The 12418-nt window shown below is 42.8% G+C and overlaps 1 protein-coding gene across 1 annotated transcript in view; it reads right to left on the bottom strand.

Moving 5' to 3' along the window:
* Window positions 1-12418, bottom strand: part of CMTM4 (CKLF like MARVEL transmembrane domain containing 4) — a 70194-nt gene that overhangs the window by 8642 nt on the left and 49134 nt on the right. The window contains exons 2-3 of the mRNA XM_074370639.1: window positions 8219-8395; window positions 155-253 (exon numbers count right to left, since the gene is read on the bottom strand). Coding sequence (XP_074226740.1) covers window positions 155-253; window positions 8219-8395 — 276 coding nt within the window. The remainder of the gene's footprint in view (window positions 1-154; window positions 254-8218; window positions 8396-12418) is intronic.

Here is a 12418-nt window from a genome sequence, read left to right as displayed (position 1 = left end):
CGTTTCGGGGATCACACTTTGAAAATCACAGCACTGGGAACTGGGACCTCCGTTGGCCCAATGACAACATCGTTGGGCACATGCCAGAGGACAGTCAAGCAAGTCACAAAAAGTGGACAAATCAGCCCTGCTTTAACCTTTTGAGTTCACTCACCACGGCAGCAATTTCTGCTCCGGTTTTGTGGTTTAAAGCAGCCAGTACAATTGAAGCAATAAAGAAAAAGAAAGTGCTGAGTCCAGTGTTGACCAAATCCTAAAGAAAAAGATAAAACAAAATCACTTGAAAAGAATTATTTCATGCTTTGCCCTAAAGGTAACTGAAGAACTTTCTAAATAAAAAGCACAATACCCAGCCTCTCTGATGGCTCCATACTTTAGTCTTGATGGCCCAGGGACAGGTATTGGTCACAGAGAGGAAGGCAAAGATTATAACAGTTAAGGATCCTATTTGATAAACCAACACAGCAAAATCCACATTTTAACCAACCATGTCATGCCACCATTTCTTAATGACCTATTACAGAAACCAAACTGCTAACCCACAAAGACATGCACACTAATTACCACTTAGAGTTCTATTGTCATCTTTTCAAAACACATTCAGATCATCTTGGCATGAATAAAAATGGACTGGAACTGGCAAAATCCCCTCATTCATTCGTGGCACGTCAAGCGCACTATTTTCAGACCTAGAGAACACACTTAGCCAGGCCTCATCCTCTTTTTTGTGCAGGGTCTTTCAAGTCTCCATGTTGCTAAAGCCTTGGGAATTTCCCCTAAGCTTCTTACAAAGCAAATCAGGTTACAAATTCAATGCTTCAGAGATTTAACTCCTGTCTTACTTGTCGAGAGGAAAATAGCATAATGATTAAGAGTCACAGTCAGATGAGGGTCTTAATCAACCATGACCTTGGACAAGCCACTTTGCTTCCCTGTGTCTTATGTGGACATAGTACCCTCTCCTACGGGAGCTATTTTAAGGATTAGGTGAAACTACGCACATGAAGAGCCGAGCATGGTGCCTGGCCCACGTTTAGGGATCCCTGCACACTTACTGTTACTTCTGATATTACTACTCTGGCATTACGCTCCGACAGCCCAGGCTATACCAGACTGCCTCTATAATCTCTACAGGGGAAGAAAATCCAGGCAAAATCGTAAACTGCCTAAGTGCCAGGCTGACTGTACCACTGACACCAGTGGGTCCTCCTGGCTGGCCTGGCTTCAAGGTCCATCTCCTCTTTAAAGATGCAAAAAGGCAACATTCACATCATGAAAGTACTGAGCCTGTGCCACAGGACCCCCACACTCCTGGCCAATGCTTCTGATTACAAACTCTGTTCAGAAATATCTGCCAGCAGGACAGTTTCCAGCAGTGACCAGCGTGAAGCCAGGGCAAAGTCTTCACAGATTCAAACAAGTGTTTAGTTACCCCCCCATTAAGGTGTAAGGTGCTATAGGGATAAAGAAAAATATAAAATGTAGTTTCCAAATCAAAGACTATTCAGAAACAGGGGAAATGTTTTATGTTACAGTGCTAAGGACAAACATCAAACAAAATAGTATGTAAATTAATGGTGACTATGTAAAAATATAAGTGTGGTAAAAGGCAAATAAGGATAAAAGGTTTTGAAGAGTTTATGTTATTTGTCGATATGAATTCCACATTTAGAAATTCATCTTAAATGGCAAACTAGCAAAAAAAGCTCTAAGCATAAGGATGTTCACCAGATTATTTAAAAAGCAAAAAACTGAAAGCAAACAAAATGCTTAAGAATAGGGGACTTGTTAAATAAAATGGTATTTCCATAATGGAACACTATGCAGCCATTAAAAATAATGATACAGTCGCATATTTAACATGGAAGATATTCAAGATAGTTTAAATGGAAAAGCATGACTTTAATGGTTCCATTTTTTCTCCACTCACATATCACAACATACATGCAGATGTGAAAGACAGTCTAGAGAAAACAGTCTAGAAGATTACACTCCCATATTACATGTGGTATCTCTGGATGGATTGTATCACATATGATTTCTTAACAGCTTTACTGAGACACAATTCACATCCCATGTAATACACCCAATTAAAGTATACAACTCAATCACCACAGTGTAATTTTAGAACATTTTTAGCACTCTGAAAAGAAACCTCACACTCATTAACAGTTAATTCTTCATCTTTCCCTCTAATCCTAGGCAATGACCAATCTGCTTTCTGTCTCTATGGATTTGTCTATTCTGGACACTTCATACAAATATAATCATTATGTGATCTTTCGTGACTGGCTTCTTCCACTTAGTGTAACAGTTCTAAAGTTCCTTCATGTTGTAGCATATATCAGTACCTCACTCCTTTTAGTTACTGAATAATATTCCGTTGTATAGGTAAACCACATTTTATCTTTTAATCAGTTTCTGGACATTTTGGTTGTTTCCACTTTTTGGGTATTGTGAATAATGCTACTATGAACTTACAAGCTTTCATGTAAACATATGTTTTCACTTCTCTTGGGTCATCACATGATTTTACTTCTTTTTCTCCTTTATTATCTGAATCTTCCTATCTTCCTGAGTTTTCCTATAACAATTATTACTTGCACAGTTTAAAAGGCTTAAAATTGAAACACTGCAAAAGTTAGTCAGCATCAACTGCTTGAGTTCCTTGGCCATGAAACCACATCTTGCAGATTCCCCTTCACATTCAGGAGCACACATAGGCATGCCCTCAGATGTGAATTTTGAGGGTGTTTAGTCGATACTGGCTTAATTTTTTAAATGCTTTTCATGGGACATGTACTTACCAGCCACACGCTTCTTAGTTTGTCATAGTTGCCCCCACCCCTGCAGTCCCACACCCAGCCACTTTATGTTCCCTGTCTGGCCCCCAGAATAGCCAAGGCTGCAGCCCCTCCTGACGCCAGGAGATGAGGAGGAAGGGCACCCTCACACACACATGCTTTTGGGTCTCTCCAGTAACATGCCAATAAGCACAGGTGTGAGCCAAGTAACTCCAGTAGCAGATCAGCAGGATCTGGCCTGGGGGCGCTAACTCGAGGCCTACTGGCCACGTCTGGCTCACAGATAGGTCTGACTCGTACAGTCTTCAAAACAAATTTGAATAAGCCAATGTTTAAACACCAGAAGACTGCACATTAAAATATCTCTTAAAAAGAAAAAATAAACATCTTTTAGTTACTCTTGAAAAAATGTTCTGAAGTCCCACGAAGTAATAACGCAATAGGCTAGGACTGAGCAGGAGAACCACCTGAGCCCCAGCCCACCTTCTCACGTGCCCAGTTCCATCACATGCCCGGAGTCTATGACCCCATGACCCTGCTCCAGGCCCAGAGGATGGGCCGTCCAACAACGTGCCCCACCCTTCAGACTCTGCGACCTGCTAGCACCTTTCTACTCATCCTTCAAGGTCCAAATGGAACCTGGTGTTTTCTCTGAACTTCCCTGACTGATCTGCTCTAGGCCCACAGCCCCAAGGAATCCACCACCTCCTTGCCCACGTTCTCCCAGGCCTCCCTCACACAAAACTGGATCATGCTGAGCACACACGCCACGGGAGCGCAGCTGGCATCTACCCACCCAGGGCTTTCAGTTCCCAAAACCTGGCCCAAAGCAGGTGTTCAATACATGTTTGCGGAACTGACCACAGTTGAGGCATCTTTGAACAGGTTCCGGGCTGGGTTGCCACTGCGATCTCTCTGAAACCACTGGGTTCCATGGCTGGCTCAAGTCTCAGCTCCACACGCAGATGAGAGAGGAAGTTTACAACCACTCGGTCCATACTGTGCACTCACTTGCGCTAAAATGGCCCCAGTATCAAAGGGGTGATACAGTACTGACTGTAGGCGCAGCTACCATTTACAGATGGCCCACTGTGCCAACCATATTTATGAAACTTCCCATGTCTCACTGAATCCTAACCTAATTATGATCCAAAATACCTGTAGTGTGGAACATGTTATTCCGTTTGTCTTTACAGACGAGGAAACTGAGTCCCAGAAAGGATGAGTGTGACGTAATGAAAAATATCTTTTTGTCCAGATTCCTTGGAATTTCCTGAGTGACAGGAGTATCTTTTATCATTCATAACGAACCCCTTTCAACTGTCCCTGAGTTTATGCTAATGAGGTGACTCTCTGGAACCTCTAGATAGTTTCAGGATGGGGACTGGTTATCAGAAAAACCAACCAGGTGATTAGAAGGTTGGAACTTTCAGTCCCAGTGTCCCAACCTCCAGGGAGGGGAGAAGGGCAGGAGATTGAGTTCAACCTCCAAATGGTTGATGATTTTAATCCATCATGCCTACTGAATGAAATCTCCATAAAATCCTGAATGACAGGGTTCAGGGAGCTTCCATGTGCCAGAAGGATGTTGCCCCCTAACTTTATGGAGACAGACTCCTCTGGACCCTCCTTCTCCATCTCTCCCATTTGACTGTTCCTGAATTGTATCCTTAATAACAAGCCGGAAATCATAAGTAAAGCACTTTTCTGAGTTCTGTAAGTTGTTCTAGAGAATTATTGAGCTCCCAAATTTGCAGTTGCAGGCAGAAGTGCAAGACACCTGGGACCCCATCTGTGGCTGGTGCCTGAGTGGGGGCAGTCTCATGGAACTGAGACCTTAACCTGTGGGGTCCACCCTGACTCTGAGTCAGTGTCAGAACTGAAGTTAATTGTTGGATATCCAGTTGGTCTTGGAGAACTGCTCAGTGCGGAAAAACTACATGAATTTGATGTCAATAAAAAAAAAAACACACACACACACATATTTTGTGTCATAAGTGGTATCAGAAAACCCCACACAATGAGTCATGGCCAAGGCCTCAGGACTCTGCAAGTGGCCTTTCTGGGTGACTCCAGACTGTTCTCAACTCACCACAGAAGCCAGCCTGGGTTCTCTGATAGGGAGACACATGTAGGAGGAGCAGGGGCCACAAAAGCCACTAAGAAGAAACACCAAAGAGGAAGAAGAAAAACTAGGAGATTATGGAATCATCAGAGGCAAGAGGAGACAGTACAGCAGGAAGGACTGAACACATTCCAGGGCAGATACTGCCAAAGCGGGGCAGGGGTGCTGGGAAATAACCAGAGGATCCAACAGCACAGAGGCCCTCAGTGATCGTGACCAGAGGACTTTCAAGGACATAAAGTGAGCAGAGTAGGTGGGGGAGGGGGAAGAGGCAGTTGCTGTATTGGAGAAAGACATGTGGGAGGCTTTCGGGATGCTGACACTATCCTATCTCTTGACCCAGTTGTTGGCTTACACAACCTTTTATTGTTCTTCACTAAATACATTTACTTTTAGGAATTTTTCTGATTATGCTGTACTTGACAATAAAAGCTGAGAAAAGAGAGATCAGGAAGCAGGGATGGAAAGAAGGCATGCACAGACCTCTCCCCTCTTCACAAAGTTTGGCTGAGCTTACAGGGCTTGATGCGCTCTGAGTGGGAGCCCCCGGTGGTCAGTGGTGGGAAGAGAGGGATGAAGTTGGGGACAAGGCCAGTGGTACCGCCGGAGGTAAATACAGGTGGAACACACAGCTGTGTGAGCTCCCAATATACAAAGAAAGACAAGTATCACAGAGTAAGTCCCATAGATTTATTTTTTTTAAAAAAAGCTGACATTGACACAATCTTTCTGATTGCATCAAATTATGCTGGTATAAAAATATATACTTTTCATTGTCCTCCTTATTTAACATTTTTCATGCATATGTGAGTCAACCTAGCTCCTAAAATGACCATTTTTCTAAAACTATACCAACCACACCCTATTTCACTCATCAGCGGGCTCTGTTGAAGTCAAGCGTACTCCCACCACCTTGTTAGAAAAGCAACCCCTGACACCAACCCTCTGGAGAGACTTGATGAGCTGTGTCCAGCCCTAAGAACTCACTTTTGCTCCCCTCCCAGAGAAGAGATGACCTGCGCTCCCATCAGTAAGTACCATCTCCTCAAGTTCACATAACTCACATACTCTTTTGCTGGATAAGCAGACAGCTTCATCTGCTCTAAAAGAATGGAAATTCCGCAAAGGACAGAAAGTGTTCTCAAGTGACCACATCAGCACCCGGCCATCTGCCCCAACCAATAACATCCTGGAGTACAGGAGGGATATTAACTTCCCAGTGAAAAAGATGCACTTCATTGTGACCCAAATAATGTGGTTGTCAGCCAGCAGAAAGGCTTTCATGATTAAAGTAGAAAAATCAGAATTTCAGAAAGCTCACTAAATAAGTATTTCTGGAGGTAAAGGCCAGTATGAATTAGTTAGAAATCTGAATTATGAAGTCTTTTTTGTTGTGGTGGTGGTAGTGGTGATCTGTGATCAGTGAAGTATAGCTGATTTAAAACATTAGTTTCAGACGTAAGGCACAGTGGTTCAGTATTTTTGCAGATTATACTCCATTACAAGTCATTACAAGATAATAGATATAATTCCCTGTGCTATAAAATATAGCAAAGTAGGAAGTCTTTTAACAGATTTATGGCTGTCAAATAAGTAGATAAGACAGAATCAAGGGAGTGAAGCCAAATCTGGTGGAAGTCTACAGGAGAATGATGTGGTTGACAGACAACATGGTAAAGTTAATATTTCTCATACTGGCAGGTTTGGTGCCTTTATACACATTGTCTCATTTTATTCTTAAAACAACCCTGTAAGAAAAATATTACTGTCTCCACTTTACCAACGTGAGGCTCTAAATGACTTGCCTAGGGTCACACACAGCTCTTAAGAGCCACCTTGGACATAAACGCAGACAGGTCCACCTGATGACTCAAAGCCCCTGGATCTTAACCTTCCCAACAGCTGCTTCTATGTCAAATAGGTCCTCCGGTATGGTTTCATTCACAGCAGCCCAGGCCCTCCCTCAACAACTATTTACTTAGGCCTTAGAAACACCAGGGATCTGGGTTACCAATGAACCTTGCCCCATGGCAGTGACCTTGCCCCCATGGAGCCTGAATTTTGGTTGGGGGAGGTTTGTGAGTCTCTCTTGCATTACCTGTTCACTACAGTATCAATTCAGATCACAATTCTATAAGCATTTTCTTATGGAGAACACAGGCTTCATCTTAAAGAGTTGAGACATTAAAACCTGTCACAAAAACTGTGACAAATGCCTCCAGTAGCTTGAGGTTTTAGAGCTTTCTTCTCAGTTTCTAATGCTGGGATAAAACCAGCTGAATTTGCAGCTGACAACTTTTCTAGTCCAGGTCTCCTTTGATTTTTCCTCCTAGAAGAGTCTCAACAACACAGACAGCATTCTGTCAGGAAGACCCTCTCCTCTTGACTCCCTCACGGGAACACAGGGGAGTGGCTCTGCCAGACAAGGTGCCTGCCCAGGCCTCCTGCACTCGAGCTCACTTCTAGTGCTGCACACACCCAGCCCCGGTCAACAAGAGAGGAGCTTGTGCAAGGGCAGGTGGTCTCAGCCCTGTCCCCACCCTCTGCCCCCTACAGGCACAGAAGAGGCGGTGATAGTGCTTGCCTTTGTCTGCAAGACTGATTCCCTTTGAACTACTGCTCCTGCTTGTTCCCAAAGAAATATCAAGAAAACCAAGTGCTACTTAGTTTCCTTTCTCATTTAGCACCGTAAGGACAAGTAAAAGGGGCCTGGGAGTGTCCAGCCCTGAGCTTCCCATGCCAGTCAGAGGGTGAGGTTGTCAAAGACCCAAGACAACGGAAAGAAGAGTACTCGTTTCCTCAAGGTTCTCTGATCAAATCACCAGACCCTCCAGGTCTTCCCAGCTGCTCTGAATTTAATAATATTTCTAGGTTTCACAAGTTAATGGCAGTTTCATTCATATTTTCAATTCTTCCTGTGTCAATACTTTTGTAAATGGCTTTTGGGTCTAGTGTGAAAAATATGCAAGTGTATTAATTCCATTTTCTCTTTCCCATATTCTGTAAATATCGACATCACCAATCTTCTCAGAGAATCCCAAAACTGAATAACTTTAAAGAGGTCAAAATAATTGTTATGACATTCCTGACATTAGTGAAGATTCAATTTATTTTGTAGTAGTTTTATTCAACCTAGTAAGGAAATTTAAAATTTCACAGTTGCATTACAATGGAATATTTAAGTATCAAAATGCACTGGAACCAAACACAACATGGAGCGATTCCAACTTTCCCTGGGAGCCATAGCATCCGATCTCTTCCCAGTCAGAGAGCGGTGACGTCTACTCACTGTCAGGTTCCAGTTGATCTGAGGGATCCTCATGTGAAGGTTGAGACTGAACAGAATCAGCAAGACTCCGGTCACCACAAACGCACTGCAGCTCACAAACTCAAAAAAGTAGAGGCCTTCACACGGGGAGCACTCCATGATGGTCTCTATGCAGATAAACGCAATCAGGGCCAAAATCTAGGAAGAAAATTGCAAACACACATGTACGTGTATGATGAGTACACATCCGTGGACACATGTGTCTGCCACGTTTAAATAAAACTCCACCACCACCACCACATACAGCCACAGAGTTTTCCCCAGGGGATGGCAGTACCACGGTCAGGAACGTGACCAGAGTTGATTCTTATGTAAGAACAGGTATAGAGGCCTTACTGGAAGGATCAAATTCCTAATGTGAACAACCAAGCCCCACCATTGGCCGCTGACACCAGTCTGGGGCCACGCAGCTCCTTGTGAGGAAGCAGAAAGGAACATGCCCGAGATGTAGTTCTACCCCCGCCGCTAGTAAGTGGGCACTGCTTCCACACATTTCATTTATAGTCTCCACCACAATGATGTTGAACATTAAGGGAGAGGGGGCCTAATGGTGTCCATTTTACACCATCTGCAACTAACTCAGTGTTTTCAGCTGAGATCACACAGGCTGAGACCCCTGATGGCTTTAGAAGGATTCATTTAATCCCCCTTCCCCCATTTAGAAGTCCCACCTAAAAATGAGGCCCATCTACTTAATTTATGAGCTATGCTTTTTAAAAGTTTATCATTGGACTTGATCACAAAGAGATGGGCTGGTAGTTCATAAAGACATTTTAAATCCACCAACAACAGAATCAATTTCTTTCTAAAGTACCAAAGTAACAGTCTGGCAATATGCACCAAGAGATCAGAGATCATGAAGGCAAACAGGTATCAGTGGAAATCACCAGGTGAGCTTTTAAAGCAGGAGAAGGCCCAAGGGCTGAGTTAATGGCCCTGTGATCAAGGAAAGGCCAGTGGTCTCACACCTAAGACCACCCCAGTCTTGGGCTCCTGTACCTCACTTCTGTAACTGAGCACCTCGCCGCCGCCCACATGTCAAGCCTGTGCCAGGGCTTCCAGGTCGGCCCCCACCTCCAAGGTCAAGGAAGCAAAGGCAGGCAGGCAGCTCTGAGGTCCCAGATTTGTCTCCAGGGCCAGCCACATCAGCATCAGGGAGCTTGTTAGAAATGTAGAATCTCTGCCCCTCCTCCTTGATCTACAAAGTCAGAATCTACTTTTCGGACAGGATCCGCAGATGACTGAAGTGTGGGAAGCACAGGAGGCACGGCCTGTTCCGGGGCCCTTCTCGGCCTACCGGAGCCCCACCTGTGCTTTTCAGTCCAGTGCTCAGCTCACCTCCTCCCCATACCCTCCCTGACTGTGCCTCTCCTGCCAGATGCCATTAGACTCCACCCTCTCCCAGGGAAGCCTGCTCATCCGTGGTTTCATTCCACCTTTTGTACTTGCCACTGAACCTCTGCTGCCTGAGCTTTTTGAGGACAGGGGCTTCTCCACTCCCAAAGCACCAGGCACACTAAGCTGCACAAAGCCAGCAAATCGGTGTTCAGGGAGCATCTATAAACCCACCCCCAACAATTCCTGACAGACTAGTCAGTCTCCACATGAAAAGAAGGGAGGCTCTGCTTTTTCCACAGTCGATACTTCCATGTGGTGACCATAAAAGACGCCTTTCCTAACAGTATGTGGTCCTTTTATACTTCTACTCAAAGTCAACACGTTAAAAATGTGGGTTTTAAGCACACACTTTGTGTTTCTCCTAATGGCTCTCCTTATAATTCTCTATAGAACCAGAGACTTTAATTCTCCATCTGAATTACATGCCTGACTTGCAATCAATTCACAAAGAAATAGTTCATATAAGGGAAACTCCTAAACTTTTTTTTTACCCCTGTAATTGGATCTAGTAATCTTGGGCAAGAAATAACACACTGTACTGATGAGTTACAAATGTTTCTGGTATGCTAACTTCAACCATATTTGTGTGGGAAGGTAACACCTACAGTCTTAAATATTAAAATAAAAATGGTCTCAAGAACATGTAAATGTAACAGACCATTCAATACAGCCATGAACAAAACAGAAGTCCCTGCTCTCTAGCTCATATGCTAGTGACGGAGAAGTTTTTAAAAATTAAATAATATAGCATGTTTGACAGTGATAAGCACAAAGGAGAAAAATCAAAGCAGTGAAGAAGAAAGAAATGTAACTAGGGCAAGGGTGTCTGAAATCTCAGGCAGAGTGTCCACGGGAGGCCTCTCTGAGAAGGTTCTAGATTTATTACAAAGTTTGTTACAGTTTATTATGATGGATGTTAAAGGATACAACTAAGAGCCAGATGAAGAGATACACAGGGCAAGGTCCAGAAGGGTATCAAACACAAGAATTTCTGTCCCCCTGGAGTCTGGAGCACCCCCTCCTCCCAGCACCTGGATGCGCTTTGGTTCACCAACCTAGAAGATCAACTCTCGGGTTCAAGAGTTTTTATAGAGCTTAATCTGTAGCCTCCTCCCCTTTCCAGAGGTCAGTAAGTGGAGCTGAAAGTTCCACCCTCTAATCAGGTGTTTGTTTGTTCCCCTGACAACCAGCCCTCATCTTTGGTGCTTTCCAAAAGTCATCTCATTACCACACTCAGGTGTGGCTGCAATGGTTTGTTATGAGTATCAAAAGAAAAAACATCAAACACCTCTTATCACTTAGGAAATTCTAAGGGTTTTAGGAGCTCTGTGCCAGAAATGGAATGAAGACCAAATATATTTCCTCCTTATTATAAGTCACAGTATCACAAGTATTCCCATGTAGAGAGATACAGATACATAAACACATACACACAACTATACACATAGAATAATTTAATCAACCCCTACTGATAGGTATTTAGGTGGTTTCTAATAGTCTAATAAGCAGTACACTTTTTTAAAATTGAGGTACGGTTTGTGTAAAATATTATGTTTCAACTGTACCTCAGTGATTCACAATTTTTAAAGGTTATACCCCACTTATAATATATTGGGAAAAATTCACCACATTGTACAATACATCCTTGTAGCTTATATTATACCTAATAGTTTGCACCTCTTAACCCCTTAACCTTATATTGCTCCTCCCTGCTTCTTTCTCCCTACTGGTAACCACTAGTTTGTTCTCTACATCTGTGAGTCTGTTTTTTGTTGAATTTACTAGTTTATTTTTTTAGATTCCACATGTAAGTGATATACAATATCTGTCTCTGACTTATTTCAGTTAGCATAATATCCTCCAAGCCCATGCATGTTGTTACAAATGGCAAAATTTCATCCTTTTTATGGCTGAGTAATGTTCCATTGTATATATACACCACATCTTCTTTATCCAGTCATCCGCTGATGGACATTTAGGTCGCTTCCATATCTTGGCAACTATGAATAATGCTACTATGAACATTGAGGTGCATGTATCTTTCCAAATTAGTGTTTTAGCTTTAGTCAGATATATATCCAGAAGGGGAATTGCTGGATCATATGGTAGTTCTATTTTTAGTTTTCTGAGAAACCTCCATACTGTTTTCCATAGTGGCTGCATCAACTTACATCTCCACCAACAGTGTACTAGGGTTCCCTTTTCTCCACATCCTCACCAACATTTGTTATTTGTGGTCTTTTTGATGATAGCCAGTCTGACAGGTGTGAGGTGATAGCTCATGGTGGTTTCAATTTGCATTTCTCTGACGATGATGTTGTGCATTTTTTTCATGTGCCTGTTGGCCACCTGTTTGTGTTCTTTGGAAAAATATCTATTCAGGTCTTCTACTCATTTCTTAATTGGGTTGTTTGGGTTTTCTTTTTGTTTGGGTTTTTTTTAACACCTTTATTATGGTATGATTCCTGTACAATAAACTACACATATTTCTTTTTGGGTTTTCTTGATGTTAAGGTGTATGAGCTGTTTGTATTGTTGGATATTAAGCCCTTATCAGTCACATCATTTGCAAATATCTTCTCCCATTCAGTACATTGTCTTTTTGTTTTGCTGATGGCTTCCTTTGCTGTGCAAAAAGCTTTTAAATAAGTTTAATTAGGTCCCATTTGCTTATTTTTGCTTTTATTTCTTTTGCTTTTGGAGACAGATCCTAAAAAATATTGCTACAATTTATGTCAAAGAATGTTCCATCTACGTTTTCTT

This window comes from Camelus bactrianus, chromosome 9 (assembly GCF_048773025.1).
Source record: "Camelus bactrianus isolate YW-2024 breed Bactrian camel chromosome 9, ASM4877302v1, whole genome shotgun sequence".
In the NCBI taxonomy this organism is placed as follows: Eukaryota; Metazoa; Chordata; class Mammalia; order Artiodactyla; family Camelidae; genus Camelus; species Camelus bactrianus.
This window is presented reverse-complemented; position numbering and strand designations above follow the sequence as displayed.